At 45.7% G+C, this 20,601-nt stretch overlaps 2 protein-coding genes across 11 annotated transcripts in view; both read left to right on the plus strand.

Moving 5' to 3' along the window:
• LOC140915797 (protocadherin alpha-C2-like) overlaps positions 1–20,601 on the plus strand; it is a 323,023-nt gene that overhangs the window by 204,067 nt on the left and 98,355 nt on the right. For 2 of the 10 annotated variants that reach the window (XM_073356096.1, XM_073356101.1), the window contains exon 1: positions 16,347–19,185. The exons of the other annotated variants lie outside the window; for them this stretch is intronic. In XM_073356096.1, the coding sequence (XP_073212197.1) occupies positions 16,672–19,185 (2,514 nt within the window). In that variant the 5' untranslated portion in view covers positions 16,347–16,671. Of the gene's footprint in view, positions 1–16,346; positions 19,186–20,601 lie in introns of those variants that run through there. 10 annotated transcript variants of the gene reach the window in all.
• LOC140915800 (protocadherin alpha-8-like) overlaps positions 1–20,601 on the plus strand; it is a 131,165-nt gene that overhangs the window by 92,119 nt on the left and 18,445 nt on the right. The window lies entirely within an intron of this gene.

Below are 20,601 nucleotides of genomic sequence, written 5' to 3' on the forward strand. Positions count from 1 at the left end.
GTTCAGTCCCTGTGCTTAGTGCTCAGCTTCCTACTTTGCCTGAGATACCTGGATCGAATGGAGAGCAAAGCACAGATCAGATGCACTTAACCCCAGCATTTCCCTGGGACAGAATAAAATGTCCCTTTCATACAGAGGAACAACTTGTAGAAATCCTAAGATTATAAGAAGACATATGATGGGAAGAAAAAGAAATGTAGGAAACAAAGGGAGAAGAAAGAGGTCAACTGGGATTAATCAAAGAGGAAGAAACCTTCTTTGAGGACCAAGGGAAGAAGAAAGGCAGTAGAAGGATAGGTGGATGGATTAGAGATAGCAGATGGAAGGATAAAGATGGGAGAATTGTGGAGGGGAAGAAAGAGGGGTGGAGAGAGTTAGGCAAGGAAAAAGGGGCAGAGAAACACAGAGAGTGGTAGAAGGGGAGGAGAGAAGGAGGAAGTCAGAGAGCAAAGGGAAGAAGAATAGGCAGTGGGAGGAAACCTGATGGAGAAAGGGAGAGAGACCAGATTAAAGTGAAGGGGACAAAGCAAGTAAAAGATGGAAAGCAGGAGTGGAGCTGTGAGTGCTGATGGAGGGAAGAAATATGGGGCATGAAAAAACAGATATGCAGGGGGAGAGGAAAGGGGGGAAGATAGAACTCACACAGACAGAAGAACGTGCAGCTAGAAGTGATGCTCAGTGAGCAAGCTCTCAAGGAGATACTATCAAGTATTTAAGAGAAGCCAACTGTCAAGAAGTCATCTAATCAGAAAGTCCAACAGTCATCAATAAAGGCCCACTGACTCATAGGACAGGCCAGTGACTGCTCAAGGCCAGCAGAAGAACCAATTTAATTGGATAAATAAAACAAACCTTGACTCTACCTCATGTCAAAATATGTCTTGTCTTCAGGAATAGGGCTAGGTCAGGGAGACAAGGGTGTGGTTTGAGCCAGATCTTGACCACTGATAAGGTAGTAAACTTACAGTAAAACTGGACTTTAAAGGAAATAAATGAAAAATGGAGAAGAGAAACTCAGAAGCCCTCAGATGCAAAGGGCCCTCCCAACAAAGATAGAAATACAGACAATGTAAAGTTTGTGTATAGGGACATGATAGTAATTAATATAAAATACCTCATTTATACAGATGAATGAGATTCATGGAAGGGTATAGGGGAAAAAACAGCTGCTTATAATTACAGAATTTTAAAGACAGAATAAGAAGAAAAGTCAAATAATAAATGAAATAAAAACAATAAAACATAGAATTAAATATTTATTTACATATATGAAAAATGAACAACCTGGCTAAGAATAAAAGGCATTAGTAGAAGGGTAGGGAAGCTATCTAGACATTTTCTGTGATGTGGGGTCATCAGGATCACAGTGCTCTGAGTATGAAATGTCTGGCATCACTCTGGAAATAAACAATCCCAGTTTCTTAATGCTAACAAACAAATACTGTCAGAGAGAAAAAAAATCATGCACAAAGCATACATCCTCAGAGCTCGGTTTCCCTAACTGAACATTAGGACGCTTCATTTACAGATCTTATCAGTATCTTTATTGGAGTAGGTGCCTTCTGGTAACCCTCTTGTTTTATACCCTGGGGAGTGTTCCCATCATGCTCTGCTCTTATAGGGGTATTCTTTCCCATGTAGAATACATTCCATTTTTCTCTCTGCCATATCACTTATAAAAGGAGGAAGTTAGAAGAGAGTGTTGTGGTCCTGAGGGTGGTAAAAGAACCTTAATAGAAGAGAACAGTAGAATAAATTAAAAATACATTGGCTAATACTCTGATAAAGGGGGTGGGGGAAGGAAAGAAATAGAGGTTACTGCAACCTGCTCACCATAAAGGAGGATAGCCTGTCACATAGCTCAGCTTCTGAATTTATTCTTTTCCTCAATATTCATTTAAAAAGTTGAAGATCACACCCCAAAGAGTAGCATAACTGTAGGAGTGATGAACACTGGGGTGGGGAAATATTAAGATGCAGGGAAAAAATAACAGGGTAACAATTATCTGAAATGAATCTGTTTATGAACCAGTATGTCTTACATTCAGTTCACTTTGTTGAAATTCACTTATGATGGTTTGGGCTAAGGAATTACAGTTCACAAAAGAGCATGACAAAGATCAGAGCTCCGTAGAGAGACATAATGGTGGCTAGGGAGAATGCACTAACTAAAGCCATCAGCAAAACATTTGGCAGTAACAAAGGCACTGAAAGGCTTTGTGGTGAATTTACACAGGTGAAAGTTATTTTGGCAATCTAAGTCTTTAATGTCCTCTCATTTACAATGTTGTAGCATGTGAAATTACAGTCACAAAATTACTGGAAGGACTTTGTAGTCATCATAAAAGTACAACAGAAGACAACCTTGTCTACACTTACAGGAGGATTGACGCTGTGGTGATTGATGCATCGGTGGTCAACTTAGCGGGTCTAGTGAAGACCTTCTAAATCGACGCTGATCGCTCTCCCATCTACTCCTGTACTCCACCTGATTGAGAAGAGTAAGGAGAGTCGACGAGAGAGCGTCTCCCGTCGACGTTGCATAGTGTGGACCCTGCGGTAAGTAGATCTAAGCTATGTCGATTTGAGTTATGCTATTCACATAATTCAAATTGCATAGCTTAGATCTACTTTTCCTTTAGTGTAGACAAGAGATCTCTGTAGTCAGAGGTCTTTAGTGCTAAATTGGTCTAGATAATACTTAGTCCTGCTACGAGTGCAGGGGACTGGACTATAGATGACCTCTCGAGGTCCCTTCCAGTCCTATGATTCTATGACTTTATGATTCTAAATATTGGGGAAAAAGTGAGAAATATTTGAGTGTGCCTCAGAGACCGAGAAAGACAAAGAAATATTTTCCCTATGTACTTCTATTATACATACACCTCTACCCCAATATAACGCGGTCCTCGGGAGCCAAAAAATCTTGCCGCATTATAGGTGAAACCGTGTTATATCGAGCTTGCTTTTGGCCTCGAGCAAAAGCATTTTCTGTGGGAACCTCTTGGGGGTGACAGCGGGTGTGCGGTGCCCTGGGCTGGGCTGGTGGGGAGCTCTGGGTGTCATGGAGCTGCCGGGGCTGTTCTCGTGGCCGGGCTGCACTGCTCGCCGTGGGGCTGCTGGCTCGCAGCAGTTGCTGTGACTGGCCGTGGCGCAGGGCAGCGCGGTGGCGGGATCGCCCGCCCGCTGGCTTCGCCACCACTACTGCTGCTGGGGATGGATGTGGTTCGTGGAGCCGCGGTGAGTGTCAGGCAGCAGCAGAGAAGCGGCTGCTATAAAGGGGAGGGGGTGAGGGATGCTTGCTAGCCGCAGTCAGTGCAGCCTCCTTCCCCCGCCTTGAAAGCCTGGGTGTTAGTGTCTGAGCCAGAGAGCGAGCTGGGGAAGTCGGGGAAGTGCCGCCGGCTTGCAGTGCTGCAGTCCCCTGTCTCTGAATCAGCGATAGCGGCTCGTGGAGCGGAACCCATGCAGTGTTATTCTGATTATACAGAGGAGGAGGAGGAAAGCTAAGTCTCCCATGCCCTATCCAACGCCCCCATTCCCCATCCCCTGACGCCCTGCCCCCAGAACCTATGAACCATCCAACCCCCCCTGCTCCCTGTCCCCTGACTGCCCCCCGAGACCCTCTGCCCCTTATCCAACCCTTCGGCCCTGGCCCGGCACCCTTAACACGCTGCTCAGAGCAGCGTGTCAGAGCCAGACACGCTGACGGGCTGATCCGCCAGAGCGTGCAGCCCCGCCCCGCCAGAGCGCTGCTTTACCGCGTTATATCCGAATTCGTGTTATATTGGGTTGCGTTATATCGGGGTAGAGGTGTATTATGTCTGTCTGAATCCACCTTTACAACAAATCTCTCACTCTTGCTGTCTCTCTTTGCAGACCATTTTCTAAAACAACAGCAAATGCACTACTGAGCAAAAAGAAATAGTTTGTGACCTAAATACAGGCAATATTTAGACTACATTTTGTCTGGTTGGCTAGAAGCCCCACATCCAGGAGTAACAGCAGTGTTTAAAATAGTCTGGTTTGAGCTGTCTCAGAGATACAAAAGGAAATTCTGAACCGATTAGATTCAGACCAAAGAGAAGAGCAGATACACTGATATATGTATCTATATATCTCTATATATAGATATATATAGATATATATATATAGAAATGAAAGAACAGATTCATACCAATGAGCAATTTGGCACAATATTACAAAGAAAGAAGACATGAGTTACAAATGAGAGGACCTGTCTACAAGCAAGTTAGGCACAAAAGATGATCTAATCTAATCGCCTTTTATGATGATCTAATCTAATCTAATCGCCTTTTATGGTGAGATTACTGGTTCTGTGGATGAAGGGAAAGCAGTGGATGTATTGTTTCTTGACTTTAGCAAAGCTTTTGACACGGTCTCCCATAGTATTCTTGTCAGCAAGTTAAGGAAGTATGGGCTGGATGAATGCACTATAAGGTGGGTAGAAAGCTGGCTAGATTGTCGGGCTCAACGGGTAGTGATCAATGGCTCCATGTCTAGTTGGCAGCCGGTATCAAGTGGAGTGCCCCAAGGGTCGGTCCTGGGGCCGGTTTTATTCAATATCTTCATAAATGATCTGGAGGATGGTGTGGATTGCACTCTCAGCAAATTTGCGGATGATACTAAACTGGGAGGAGTGGTAGATACGCTGGAGGGGAGGGATAGGATACAGAAGGACCTAGACCAATTGGAAGATTGGGCCAAAAGGAATCTGATGAGGTTCAATAAGGATAAGTGCAGGGTCCTGCACTTAGGACGGAAGAACCCAATGCACAGCTACAGACTAGGGACCGAATGGCTAGGCAGCAGTTCTGCGGAAAAGGACCTAGGGGTGACAGTGGACGAGAAGCTGGATATGAGTCAGCAGTGTGCCCTTGTTGCCAAGAAGGCCAATGGCATTTTGGGATGTATAAGTAGGGGCATAGCGAGCAGATCGAGGGACGTGATCGTTCCCCTCTATTCGACGTTGGTGAGGCCTCATCTGGAGTACTGTGTCCAGTTTTGGGCCCCACACTTCAAGAAGGATGTGGATAAATTGGAGAGAGTCCAGCGAAGGGCAACAAAAATGATTAGGGGACTGGAACACATGAGTTATGAGGAGAGGCTGAGGGAGCTGGGATTGTTTAGCCTGCAGAAGAGAAGAATGAGGGGGGATTTGATAGCTGCTTTCAACTACCTGAAAGGGGGTTCCAAAGAGGATGGCTCTAGACTGTTCTCAATGGTAGCAGATGACAGAACGAGGAGTAATGGTCTCAAGTTGCAGTGGGGGAGGTTTAGATTGGATATTAGGAAAAACTTTTTCACTAAGAGGGTGGTGAAACACTGGAATGCGTTACCTAGGGAGGTGGTAGAATCTCCTTCCTTAGAGGTTTTTAAGGTCAGGCTTGACAAAGCCCTGGCTGGGATGATTTAACTGGGAATTGGTCCTGCTTTGAGCAGGGGGTTGGACTAGATGACCTTCTGGGGTCCCTTCCAACCCTGATATTCTATGATTCTATGATTGAAACATGGAAATAAATGTCTACGGCAGTACCAGAAACAAGAAATTCACACCAGCTCAGGAGGAATCTAAGAATACATTTAGGGAAGGGGAAAATCACAGCTGCAAGAGCAGATCATGCTCTCAGGAAAATCCCATGGAGTGTGAGGAAAATGCAGAATATGCGCTGGAAAAATCCCAGTTCTTTTATTTTCAGAACCACGCTATCCCCATTCTGACTCCAGTGAATATTTTGGGCTCAGCAGAGGGGTGGGCAGAGAGGGTGGAGGCTTATCAGAGAGAGGGTCACAATCTGTGATGTTTTTCCCCTTCAAACATTCCCCCTTAAATAGCTATGCAATCCACAAGTGTTTTTTCCCTCTGTAAAATAATACTGATTTCTGAGAGTTTCTTCTCCACACTATAACACCACTCCCTTTCACAAACATATTCCCTGAGGGAGAGAGGGATGGGGGCAGGCAGGAAACCAGTGGATACAGGGATCCTGAGGGAGCCTGCTGCAGGTAAGAAGGGGATTGGGGAAGTAGTGTGGGCCTCTGTCCAAAAGCATTGGCCCTCTTGTGATTTTCCCATGGATCTCAGAACATCTGTGGGGTTAGAGGATCGTGCTCCTACAGTAGGACAAATTATCTGTAGGCAACTTTGCAGGTTCAAACTCAGGAAGTTTCCTGGCCCCTACAAAGGTTTTTCCTGCATAAGGCATAATCTTGCTCATGATTGCTGACTGCCCTTTTCATGTTCTAATCCTGTGTGTGGATTGACTTGATTTAATTCTGAATAAGGCAAATCAAGTTGTAGACAACAAAATGCAAGATTTATAGAGTAGCACCCACTGGCAGCCAGCGCTTCCCCTTCCCTCTCAGTGCCTCCTGCCCACCGGTGGCCCTGCCGGTCAACTTTTCTCCCTCCCTCCCAGCACCTCCTGCCCACCGCAGATCAGCTGTTCTGGGGCATCCAGGAGGTGCTTGTAGGGACGGGGAGGAGCAGGGACAGGGCATGCTTGGGGGCGGGGATGGAACTGGGCGGGAATAGGCGGGGCGGGAATAGGAAGGGCAGGGGTGGGGGCTTGGAATGAAGGGGTAGAGTGGAGGTAGGGCCTAAGGCGGAGTGAGGGCAACAAAAGGCAGGACGGGGATGGGAACTTGGGGGAAGGGATTGGATGGGGATGGGGCCTGAAGCGGAGCAGGGGTTGAGCACTCCCGGGGCCAGGAGGAAGCCGGCACCTGTGCCTCACAGCACTGGCCCAACCCTTCCAATATCCCATCTCTAGCCATGGCTATCTCTGATGCTTCAGAGGAACAGGAGATCAAAACTGCAGCCCAGCATTCATCAACTAAGAGGTCTTATTACTGCCTTGTACAATGGCATTAATTCTTCTCTATCTCTACTGGAAATGCCTCATTTAAAACATCCCAGGATTGCATTTGCCTTTTTTGCAGCCACATGACATTGGTAGCTCATAGTTAAAGCTAAAATTTTGTCATGGGTATTTTTAGTAAAAGTCACAGACAGGATGTGGGCAATAAACAATAAATAAGGGAAGCCCAAGCCCCACAGTGTGGAGCTGACAGCACGAGCCCCACCACCTGGGGCTGACAGACAGAGCCCTGACACTCAGGGCTGAAGTCATGGTGGTAATGTAAAATCACAGAATCCTTGACGTCCATGACCAACTCATAGCCTTACTCATAGTCATCCTGTGATCGACCATATCTCTCTCCTCCTCTGTTGCTTTGAGCTGATAAGCCGCCAGCTTGTATCAGAAATTATTTTTATTAGATCCTAAGTGCACATCCTTACATCCTTGCACTATTGAATTTCATCCCATTTCTGTTATTCCAGTCTTCAAGGTCATCCAGATATTTCTGTACAATATTCCAGTCCTCTGTGTCAGCAATGCCTCCCAACTTTGAATCCTTAGCACATTTCATTAAAAGAAAAGGAGTGCTTGTGGCACCTTAGAGACTAAGCTCACTTCACGAAAGCTTATGCTCAAATAAATTTGTTAGTCTCTGAGGTGCCACAAGTACTCCTTTTCTTTTTGCAGATACAGATTAACATGGCTGCTACTCTGAAACCTGTCACATTTCATTAAGACACTTCTACTTTTTGTGCCAAAGTCATTAATAAAAATATTGTATAAGATTGAGTCAGATATGTAAAGTTATATCCCTCTCTTGGGTAAAAAATGACAGAGGAATATTATTTAGGCTCATGACATATTCTCCTGACGCAAAGGCCTGGTCTATACACAGATTTTATACTGCTATAATTATTTAAATTAGGAGTGTAATTTTTTTTAACCAAATTGTTATACCAGTGAATCTCCTAGTTTGGGTGCCATTATACCCATATACTGGTGTCTTATATTGGTTTAGTTTCTTTCCTTCCTGTACAGGAATTTGCTATACCAATATAACCACTTTTATACTGGTATAATTGTATCCACTTTAGAGGAGTTGCACTGTTTTAACAATGCCAGTATCATTACCGCTACAGACTAGGGACCGAATGGCTAGGCAGCAGTTCTGCGGAAAAGGACCTAGGGGTGACAGTGGATGAGAAGCTGGATATGAGTCAGCAGTGTGCCCTTGTTGCCAAGAAGGCCAATGGCATTTTGGGATGTATAAGTAGGGGCATAGCGAGCAGATTGAGGGACGTGATCGTTCCCCTCTATTCGACATTGGTGAGACCTCATCTGGAGTACTGTGTCCAGTTTTGGGTCCCACACTTCAAGAAGGATGTGGATAAATTGGAGAGAGTCCAGCGAAGGGCAACAAAAATGATTAGGGGTCTAGAACACATGACTTATGAGGAGAGGCTGAGGGAGCTGGGATTGTTTAGCCTGCAGAAGAGAAGAATGAGGGGGGATTTGATAGCTGCTTTCAACTACCTGAAAGGGGGTTCCAAAGAGGATGGCTCTAGACTGTTCTCAATGGTAGCAGATGACAGAACGAGGAGTAATGGTCTCAAGTTGCAGTGGGGGAGGTTTAGATTGGATATTAGGAAAAACTTTTTCACTAAGAGGGTGGTGAAACACTGGAATGCGTTACCTAGGGAGGTGGTAGAATCTCCTTCCTTAGAGGTTTTTAAGGTCAGGCTTGACAAAGCCCTGGCTGGGATGATTTAACTGGGAATTGGTCCTGCTTCAAGCAGGGGGTTGGACTAGATGACCTTCAGGGGTCCCTTCCAACCCTGATATTCTATGATTCTATGATTAAAGGAATACTACATACTGTGTGTGTAGACAAGGCCTAAATGAGCCTGTGTTTGTAGGTGGTGCATGCATGTAATATCCATTAACTTCAATAAGAGTTGGGCATATACAGCAGCTGAAGATTTGGGCCCAATATGTTATCATTGGATGGTTTTGCCATTGGAGGGTCAGATTCCGATATTCTGCTCATGTTGAATAATACATTGAGTTGAAGTCAGTGAAACCACTCATAGTATAAGATGATGTTCTTTGTGAGTAAGGGTATCAGAATCTGGTTCTTAATGGGGGTCTACTTTTAAAAATTGTAAAACATTAACTCAATAGATACTGAAGTGCTGCTTCTCAACCTCTGCCTTTTACTGGAAAAATCAATGTTACTAGAGATCAAGTCCTGAAGCCCTTCCTCAATAGGAGTTTCTCCTGAATAAGTACTGCAGGACTCTCTTTGCGTTTACTAAGTGTATCGTCTCATAGAGATAACTAAAGTTATCATGACCATCAAAAAATTTTATTTTGATTTAAATCTACCCAGGGAACATTTAATCAGAACATACTCAGTTTCACCATCTCAGTTAAAAGCAGAAGTGTAGTCAGTACACAATTGTGTAAATCTAATATTTTAAGAAAGGAGATACTATGCTATATTTATGTACACATTACTGTAGCTAGTGCTGCTGTGTGGGATTAATCTGTAAAATGGGAATAATAGTATTTATGTGTATTGTGAGTCTTAAATCTAATGGTCGGAATTTGGGTGTCATTGGGAATTATGGGTAATCAGAATTTCTGAAAATTAGGGGACATATTTTCAAAAGAGCTTAGCACCCAAACTTGCATTGATCAATGGGAAGGAAAAATTATTAAATGCATGCAAAAATGGCACACAGTACTTTATTTATGTGTCACTCAGAGACTCACATTTAATTTCAAAATCTGTCATATGCTGCCAAACTTTTGGTGTCTTTGGTCCTAAATCCATTGAATAACATCATGATCATAGTAACACATCTAGTAATGTTCTATATGTGGTCTTGTTAATGCCTCATATGTTACTGTTAAAATAACTTCCAATTTCAAAAATTTTAAATGGTTAATATTAATTTTCACTTCTAACATGCCTTTTATTGGAGGAGCTCAAAATACTGTGATCAGATTTTTCAAGTGAAATCATAGAAATGTAGGACTGGAAGGTACCCTCGATAAGTCATTTAGTCTAGTTCCTTGCGCAGAGTCAGGATTAAGTATTATCTAGACCATCCTTGACAGGTGCTTTTCTAACCTGTTCTTAAAAACCTCTAGTGATGGAGATTCCACACCCCACCTAGTTAATTTGTTCCAGTACTTAGCTACCCTTACAGTTAGGAAGCTTTTCCTAATGTTTGACCTAAATCTCCCTGACAGCAGGGGTGCTGAAACAATTTGTATAGTGGGGGTGCTGAGAGCCATTGAGCCAAATTGTAAACCCTGTATATGATGGAAACTGCAGCACCCCCAGCACCCCGAGTTCCAGTACCTATGCCTGACAGTAATTTAAGCCCATTACTTCTTGTCCTGTCCTCAGTGGCTAAAGAGAACTATTTGTCACCCTTCTCTTCATAGCAACCTTTTATGTACTTGACGACAGTTATCATGTCCCCCCTCAGTCTTTTCTTCTCCAGTTTTTTAAGCATCCTATCTTTCCAATGCATTGGTATAGTTTGCTTTTGTACCCTGAATCTCTTTAAAAAATGCCAACTCTTTGGAACTAATTTTTCCCTTAGACTTGCTTCCCACGGGATCTTACCTACCAATTCTCTGAGTTTGCTAAAGTCTGCATTCTTGAAATCCTTGTAGGTCATGTTTTCTAGATCTTTTGTCATTTTTGTTGCTCTCCTCTGGACTTTCTTCAATTTGTCCATATCTTTCCTGAAGTGTGGTGCTCAGAACTGGACACAATACTCCAGCTGAGGCCTTATCAGTGCTGAGTAGAGTGGAATAATTACTTCTTGTGTCCTGCTTACAACACTTCTGCTTATACATCCCAGAATGATGTTCACTTTTTTTTTTACAACAGGATTACATTGTTGACCCATATTTAGTTTGTGATCCACTATAGCCCCATGTCTTTTTCCACAGTACTGCTTCCGAGGCAGTCATTTCCCGTTTTCTATATGTGTAATTGATTATTCCTTCTTAAGTGTAGTACACTACATTTTTCCCTATTGAATTTACTTCTGTTTAATTCAGACCATTTCTACAGTTTGTCAAGATCATCTTGAATTCTAATCCTGTCCTCCAAAGCACTTGCAACCCCTCCTAGCTTGCTGTCATCTGCAAACTTTATAAGTATACTCTCTGTGCCATTATCCAAATCATTTTTGAAGATATTCAATAGAACCAGACCCAGGAGAGATCCCTGCAGGACCCCATTCAATATGTCTGTCCAGCTCAATTGTGAACCATTGATAACTACTCTCTGAGAATGGTTTTCCAGACAGTTGTGCATTCACCTTCTAGTAGATTCATCTAGGTTGTATTTCTCTGGTTTGTTTATGAGATCATGTGAGACAGTATCAAAAGCCTTAATAAAGTTGAGATATATGACACCTTCTGATTCTCCCCATCCACAAGGCTTGTTACTCTGTCAAAGAAGCATATTAGCTTGGTTTGACATGATTTGTTCTTGACAAATCCATGTTGATTGTTGCTTATTACCTTATTATCTTCTAGGTGGTTACAAATTGATCATTTGATTATTTGCTCCATTATCTTTCCAGGTACCAAAGTTAAGATGACTGGTCTATAATTCCCTGGGTTGTCCTTATTCCCCTTTTTATAGATAGGTACTATATTTGCTCTTTTCTAGTCCTCAGGTATATCTCCCGTCCTCCAATGAGTTCTCAAAGATAATTGCTAATGGTTCAGAGATCTCTTCAGTCAGTTCCTTAAGCATTCTAGGATGTGTTTCATCAGGCCCTGCCAATCTGAAGACATGTAACTTGTCTAAGTAATTCTTAACTTGTTCTTTTTCTATTTTACCCTCAGATCCTGCCCCATTTACACTTTTGTTCTCTATGTTAGTCGTCTGATCCTTGCTAACTTTTGTGGTGAAAACTGAAACAAAAAAGACAAGAACATAAGAATGGCCAGAATTGGTCAGACCAACGATCCATCTAGCTCAATATCCTGTCTTCTGACACTGGCCAATGCTAAGTGTTTCAAAGGGAATGAATAGAACAGGTAATCAACAAATGATCATCCCCTGTCGCCCATTCCCAGCTTCTGGCATACAGAGGCTAGGAATGTTTAACTTCAGCTATTACTGCATTTTCTGTTATTGTCTTTCCTGCCTCATTTAGTAATGGGCCTATCCTGTCCCTGGTCTTCCTCTAGCTCCCCATATATTTGTAAAATGCTTTCTTGTTACTAGCTAGTTTAATCTTGCTTTGTGCCTTGGCCTTCCTAATTTTATCCCTACATGCTTGTGTTTATATATATATATATATATATATATATATATATATATATATATATATATATATATATATATATATATATATTCATCCTTTGTCATTTGACCTACTTTCCACTTCTTGTATGACTCTTTTTTAGTTCCAGGTCACTGAAGATCTCCTGGTTAAGCCAAGGGAAAAAATCTTACCATACGTCCTATCTTTCCAATGCATTGGTATAGTTTCCTCTTGTACCCTGAATCTCTTTAAAAAATGCCAACTCTTTGGAACTAATTTTTCCCTTAAACTTGCTTCCCACGGGATCTTACCTACCAATTCTCTGAGTTTGCTAAAGTCTGCCTTCTTGAAATCCATTGTCTTTGTTCTGTTGTTTTCCCTCCTACTATTCCTTAGAATCATGAACTCTATCATTTCACCCAAGCTGCCTTCCACCTTCAAATTCTCAACTAGTTCCTCCCAGTTTGTCAGAATCAAATCCAGAATAGTCTCTCTTCTAGTCACTTTCTCCACCTTCTGTCTCCAATAACTTGTTGGGTAATCTGTGCCCTGCTGAATTATTTTCCCAACAAATGTCTGGATATTTGAAGTCCCCCATCACCACCAAGTCCTGTATTTTGGTTTAGTTTGTTAGTTGTTTAAAAAAGTCTCATCCACCTCTTCTTCCTGGTTAGGTGGTCTTTAGTAGACTCTGCCATGACATCACCCTTGTATTTTACCCCTTTTATCTTTACCCGGAGACTTTCAACAGGTCTGCCTCCCACGAGTCTCAACCTCAGTGCAAGTGTATACATCTTTGATATACAAGGCAACACCTCCTCCCTTTTTCCCTGCCTGTACTTCCTGAATAAGGTGTACCATTCTATTCCAATATTCCTGTCATATGAATTATTCCAACAAGTTTCTATAGTGCCAATTATGTAATATTTGTGATTATTCACTAGTATTTCTAGTTCTTCCTGTTTATTCCCCATACTTCTTGCATTCATATACAGACATCTAAGATGTTTATTAGATTTCTCCTCTATATACCCTCTTGTCTCTCTTTTGTCCATGCTGCAATTTCCCATGTTTCCCCCAGATTCTGACCCTTCACCCAGGTCTCCATTTTTTGGATTTACCTGTGGGTTTTTGTCTCCTGCCCCCGTCAAACCTAGTTTAAAGCCTGCCTCTCTAGGTTTTCCAGTCTGTATCCAAAGATACTCTTACCCTTACTTGACAGGTGGACCCCATTGCTGCTCAACAGTCCTATTTGGAACAAGATCTGATAGTCAAGGAAGCTGGAGCCCTTCTGTTGACGCCATCCATGCAGTCATGTATTTACTTCCAGGATGTGTCTGTCTCTGCCTGGATCCGTACCCTCGACCAGAAGGATCCTTCACCCTCACCCCCAGAGTCCTGTAGTCACTTCTGCTATGCTCAGGTCATACCTCCAGTAACATTAGTGCCTACCTGGATGAGCAGCATGGTGTAGTAGTCAGAGGGCTGGATGATCCTTGGCAATCTTTCTGTAGTGACTTGGCTATGGGCCCCTGACAGGCAGCACACCTATCCCAGGATGCAAGGTCAGGCCTTCAGATGGATGCCTCTGTCCCCCTTGGAAGGGAATTGTCCACCACCACCACCCTTCATTTCCTCTTGTGAGTGGTGGCCACAATCCTCCCAGCCTTGGCTGTGGTTCTCCTCCTCCACCCTTGGGGGAGATTCCTCATCCTTTTTTTCCAGGGCAGCATGTTGTCTTTTTTTATCTCTGTGGATGGGTAGGTTGCAAGATCCATACTTAGGTAACCCTCCACCCCAAAATATATATATATATATATATGGAGCCAGATTTTCAAAAGAACTTTGCTCCCATTTGGGCACATATCTGAAGGGGCCAGATTTTCAAACATGTAGAACACCCAGAAACTCCCACTGGCCTTCCTGGTCTGAACAGGCCTAAATTTGTCTAACTTTCAAAAATAAGTTGGTTTGGGTGGCTCCCAGCAGTGACTGCTGAAGTCAGTGGAATCTATTGGTTGCTCAGCATGTTTGAAAATGAGGCCACTTATTTAAGTCCCTATATTTGTAAGTAGGAACCTAACTTAGATGCTTTGATGCTTCTCCGTTAGCAATGTTTTTGTGTGCCCTGTACACATTGATCAAGACAGCCATTGCACCATTGGCTGTAATTTTGACAGTTCTGATAAACTATGTGGGGGGAGGGATAGCTCAGCGGTTTGAGCATTGGCCTGCTAAACCCAGCATTGTGAGTTCAATTCCTGAAGGGGCCATTTAGGGATCTGGGGCAAAAATTGGGTATTGGTCCTGCTTTGAGTAGGGGGTTGGACTAGATGACCTCCTGAGGTCCCTTCCAACCCTGATATTCTGTGTGAACTTGGGCCTTGCTGGTACTTGAATATGAGTCTAAAAGGAGCATTGGAAAACAAATGCAACTACTATTTCTTCTCCTGAACCTCTCCCTACAGTTCTAGTTGCATTTGCCTCACTGTTTGCCTGTATATTATTATGTAAAATAAACTGAAGCCCATGTTAAATAATCTCATAGTTCATGGTTGTGACTTGCAAAATTCAACCAGTGGATAGTGGCAGGGTAGGACTGTTACAGCAGTGGTTGAGAGGATCAAGGAAGGAGAGGTAGCAGTGAGAGGAAATACTCCCCAAAAGAGTGGGGAGGGTAATGCAGCAAGAATGAATTAAAGTGGGGGGCAGAGAAGACGGTCTTTAAGAAGGAAAGCAACATAACTGTAGAAGTACACTGGTAGAACCAGCTGTAAGCAAAAACACACTGGGGGAGGGGAGTGCATGCTTTTCAGAGTGTGCTGATTTAACACTCATGAGCTGATGCAGTCTAGCTCTGCAGCAGCAGCAGTAGGACCAGAAGTCTAGGCAACTCAGCAGTGAGACTGGACAGGAAGGCAGTTCATTCCCTGTTTTCCCCTCTAGCACCTAGAATGAGGAGCGGGAAAGAGGCCAAAGAACCACTCTGTATTCCTTTCCTATGACAAGCTGCTGCCTTGCTTTTGTTTGGGGCCCCACAGCTTGCCCTGGTGGTGGCCTTGTGGGTAGAAAAAATGCAGACAGGAATTAATGTTGGTAAATATGGGAAGGCTTCTTCCACATCCCCTATATCCATGGCCAGTCTGGGACAGGGAGAGGGGTAGGAGGGCCATTTGGCCTGGACCTCAAGCTCAAAGGGGCCTCAAATTTAGACACTTGTTAATTTGTGGCATTTAATAAGTTTCACAGCTTGTTTTTATGCACATTCCTATCAAACCAAAACGGGGGACACTTTCTCAGCTTAGAGCTGCAAATTTGAGCAAATAAGAAATGTGATTTGGTGAAAGACATCATTTTTTGTTATCTGATATAGATTTGGTCATATTAAAGATTTTTAGATGTTCATAAATATTAGTAAAAATATATCGGTTCTGATGGCACAAGATTAGACCGTGAAGAGTGTGTCCTCTCAGACCAGCTGCTTATATAAACAAACCACCACTAGTGTCTGGTGCTGGATCAGGTGTGTGTTGAAAGGGGTCTTAAAAGCTGGAAGTGGCTTGGGCCCTCTCTGGACCTCTGAGAGGGCCTGCCTATATCATAGGAGATAGGTGTTAGACATTAGACCAAAGAGCCTCTGCAGTAGCAGGCGACAGCCCCGGGTAGAAGAGCTATCTTTCTCTTTGTCTAGACATAAAACGTATGTAAACACACACATGGACATCACACTCACTCTTTCTCCTAATTTGAGTGTGGGCGGGAAGGCAGGGCTTTTAGGAATTGAAGGGGTCCCTGACTGTCTCCCTGGGGAGGAGAGAGGTATCTCTGTGAAGGGGGGTGGCTATGGGGGTAGTTGGCTCTGAACTCCCAGGGGCTGAGGAGAGGGTGCGGGGGCGGTCCTGGTGTGTGTTGGGGGGATTGGTGCTGCGGTTGGCTCCGGTGAAGAGCTCCCTGGGGAAGGGGCTCGCCCCTGTGTGGGATAGGTGCTGTGGCTGGCGGGGCACTCTTGCCCTCCACGGGGTAGCCGGCAGGCCGCGCAGCCCCCTCCCGTGCAGTCTGGCTGCTGCTTGCCTCGGTGTCGCTGTTCCCTGCCCGGGTGCTGAATTGGAGCCAGCTGGAGCTCAGCGCCCCTCCCCCGCACACTCCACGCAGCAGCCACAGAAGGAGGAAGTGGAGCTGCGAGTCCCCCGAGCTGCTGGAGGAGGAGAGGCCGGATCCGCCGCCGCAGGGCCGGGTAGCAGCCGAGCCGGGGAGCATGGATTTTCTGAGGAAGCGGGCGGCTCGGGAGCCGGCAGCGGTGGAGGCTGCAGGGGCGGCGGCAGCGCCGGGCGCAGCGAGCGGCGCCTGCTAGCCGGGTGCATGAACCCGCTGCTGGGTGTGGGAGGCGGCGGCGGCGGCTGAGGGATGTGAGGCCCGGCAGGGCTGCGAGCGCGTCAGGTGAAAGCTGAGCTCGGCTCCCCCCACCCCTCCCTCCGCCCTCGGCCATGGCGCCGTCTTCTCCCCGCCACTGCTGCGGGGCGGCGGCGCTCCGGATCCTGGCTCTCCTGCTCCTGCTGTGCCTGGGGCCGGCGGGCGGGCAGCTCCGCTACTCGGTGCAGGAGGAGCTGCAGCGCGGCGCCTTCGTGGGGAACGTGGCGAGCGACCTGGGCGTGGATCCGCAGCGGCTGTCGGCTCGGGGCGCACGGCTGACCTCGGGCAGCGGGCGGCAGTACCTGGAGCTGGATCTGGGCCGCGGGGCGCTGCTGGTGAAGGAGCGCATGGACCGGGAGGCGCTGTGCGAGCTTAGCCCCTCCTGCTTCCTCAGCCTGGAGCTGGTGATCGAGCAGCCCATCGAGGTGCACAACGTGGAGGTGGAGGTGCTGGACATCAACGACAACGCGCCACGCTTCCCGCGGCAGGGCTACCGGCTGGAGGTCAGCGAGTCTGCTGTGCCCGGCGCCCGCTTCCACATCGAGAGCGCGCAGGACCCCGACGTGGGCACCAACTCGGTGCAGAGCTACCGGCTCAGCCCCAACCAGCACTTCGCCCTGGACCTCAAAGGCTTCCAGCGCGGAAGCAAACTTCTGGAGCTGGTGCTGCAGCAGCCCCTGGACCGGGAGCAAAGCGCCTTGCAGCAGCTGGTGCTCACCGCCATGGATGGGGGCAGCCCCGCCAGGTCTGGCACGGCCCAGATCTCCATTCGGGTCATGGACACAAACGACAACTCGCCCGTCTTTGACCGATCCACCTACTCAGTGAACCTGCTGGAGAATGCGGTCCCGGGCACGCTGGTGGTGAAGCTGAACGCCTCGGACCCGGACGAGGGCTCCAACGGGGAGGTGCTGTACTCCTTCAGCGGCTACACCCCCCAGAAGGTGCGGCAGCTCTTCAGCATCGACCCCGTCTCCGGCGAGGTGAGAGTCAACGGCACGCTGGACTACGAGGAGGCCTCCTCCTATGAGATTTATGTGCAGGCCACCGACCGGGGCCCTGTGTCCATGGCCGGGCACTGCAAGGTGCTGGTCAATATCGTGGACGCCAACGATAATGCCCCCGAAGTGGTGCTGACCTCCCTGTACAGCCCGGTGCCGGAGAATGCCTGGCCCGAGACTGTGGTGGCTTTAATGAGTGTAACCGACCAGGACTCCGGGCCGAACAAGCAGGTCAGTCTGAGCATCCCTCCCAACATCCCCTTCAAACTCAACTCCTTCAAAAACTCCTACACGCTGGTCACGCAGGGCAACCTGGACCGCGAAAGGGCTTCCTCCTACAACATCACGGTCACGGCTACGGACGCCGGGACCCCTCCCCTCTCTTCCCACAAAGTGATACAAGTGTACATCTCTGATGTCAACGACAACCCTCCGCGGTTCGAAGAGCCCATGTATTCCGTTTACATCCCCGAGAACAACGCGCTCGGGGTTTCGCTGTGCACTGTCAAAGCCATCGATGCCGATGCCAACGAAAATGCCTATGTGTCCTATTCTCTCCTGAAAGGGGAAATTCAAGGGCTACCTGTCATATCCTACGTCTCCATTAAATCCGACAATGGTAACATATATGCGGTCAACTCCTTTGATTACGAGAAGTTAAGGGAGTTTCAGGTTGTTGTTCAGGCCCAGGATGCTGGGACCCCAGCACTTAGCAGCACTGTCACTGTCCACGTGTATGTGGTGGATCAGAATGACCATGCCCCTCAGATTCTGTACCCTACCTCAACCAACGCCTCGGCAGCCTTGGAGATGATCCCTCGCTCGGCACACGCAGGTTATTTGGTTACCAAAGTAATAGCCATTGATGCAGACTCTGGACAAAATGCATGGTTGTTCTACCATCTGGCTCAAGCCTCAGACCCAGATCTCTTCAGAGTGGAGCTACACAGCGGGGAGATTAGGACTACTCGCAAACTGGGGGATGACAGTGTTACTACTTTCAACCTGTCAGTTGTTGTGAGAGACAATGGAGAGCCATCCCTGTCCTCAGCAGTAGCCATAACCATCGCTGTTGTGGATAGAGTTTCCAAAATCATCCCTGACACAAGGAGGCATATCAAAAGTACTAGAAACTACTCAGAGATAACACTGTATCTCATTATTGCTCTGAGCTCAGTTTCATTCATATTTCTTTTGACAATCATTGTCCTAACAGTCATCAAGTGCTACAGATACAGTGTGTATGGTGACTCCTGTTGTGGAAGTTTTTGTGGGCTCAGAGAAAGGTATCCTGCTGAAACGTACAAGCAGGCTAACAACAACGTTGACAATAGGATACCGCATGGTTTAAAAGTACAGCCACATTTTATTGAAGTGCGGGGGAATGGGTCTCTCACTAAGACCTACTGCTATAAGGCATGTCTGACTGCAGGATCAGGAAGTGACACTTTCATGTTTTACAATACTGGTGGCCCAACGGGAACAGGTCCTCATGCAGTGATGGCTGAGAGACATCTGACAGGACAGAGTGGTCAGAGTGCACAAAACCTGATCATACTTAAAAATGACTCCATTACGCCTAATGAGGTGAGGATGAATTGATACATGACCAGAACCATGTTCTGAACCTAACAATGTGTCCTTATCTGAAGGTTAAAAGTGGAATGTCTAGATTCAGTTTATTCCCTATTTTGGTTGCTGAATTCTAATCTATGAAACACGGTTTGGTTTCTAGGTAAATACTGGGGCTTTCTAGGTTTATTTGGTAAGTTAGTGGCTCAGTGTGAGCACATTGTTTGAGACTCACTTAATTTCTGTTGTAGATGGTATAGAAAAGGTTTCCCCTTCCTCAACCCCCTCCCCTTTTCTTTACAGATATGCCCACTCCAACAAACTACTGAGGAATGACACATGTAATCTTAGGTTTCAGAGGAACAGCCGTGTTAGTCTGTATTCGCAAAAAGAAAAGGAGTACTTGTGGCACCTTAGAGACTAACCAATTTATTTGAGCATGAGCTTTCGTGAGCTACAGCTCACTTCATCAGATGTTTACCGTGGAAACTGCAGCAGACTTTATATACACACAGAAATCATGAAACAATACCTCCTCCCACCCCACTGTCCTGCTGGTAATAGCTTATCTAAAGTGATCAACAGGTGGGCCATTTCCAGCACAAATCCAGGTTTTCTCACCCTCCACCCCCCCACACAAATTCACTCTCCTGCTGGTGCTAGCCCATCCAAAGTGACAACTCTTTACATAATCAAGTCGGGCTATTGATTATGTAAAGAGTTGTCACTTTGGATGGGCTAGCACCAGCAGGAGAGTGAATTTGTGTGGGGGGGTGGAGGGTGAGAAAACCTGGATTTGTGCTGGAAATGGCCCACCTGTTGATCACTTTAGATAAGCTATTACCAGCAGGACAGTGGGGTGGGAGGAGGTATTGTTTCATGATTTCTGTGTGTATATAAAGTCTGCTGCAGTTTCCACGGTAAACATCTGATGAAGTGAGCTGTAGCTCACGAAAGCTCATGCTCAAATAAATTGGTTAGTCTCTAAGGTGCCACAAGTACTCCTTTTCTTTTTACATGTAATCTTAAAATTTTAAGGTTAGAATGCTGCAGAAGAAATGAGATGATACTAAGAATCAATAAGACACTTTACAGTGATTAAAAATATTTGACAATGTATTGCTTCTGTGCCCAGACAAAATTACCATGGCCAGGCCACTAATAAGATAGATTTGGTTTAGTATATGTGCTTTAGTTGTCTGAGAACATGTTCTCTATACTTTGATGTTTGCACTGCATGGGGCTGCCTTTTTCTCTTCTCCTGTCTGGCAATACAATGACACATTTCAAGGCTGTTGACCCAGTCTACCAGTTATGATGTTGCAGTGCAACAACCTGTAACCTGCTGGTTTGCTATTGAAAACTGTTTAATACCTGTGGTTTGACCAGCAGTATATTAACCTCTGCAATATTTTCCCACAGTGATGAATT

Source organism: Lepidochelys kempii, chromosome 8, assembly GCF_965140265.1.
Source record: "Lepidochelys kempii isolate rLepKem1 chromosome 8, rLepKem1.hap2, whole genome shotgun sequence".
Taxonomy (NCBI): Eukaryota; Metazoa; Chordata; order Testudines; family Cheloniidae; genus Lepidochelys; species Lepidochelys kempii.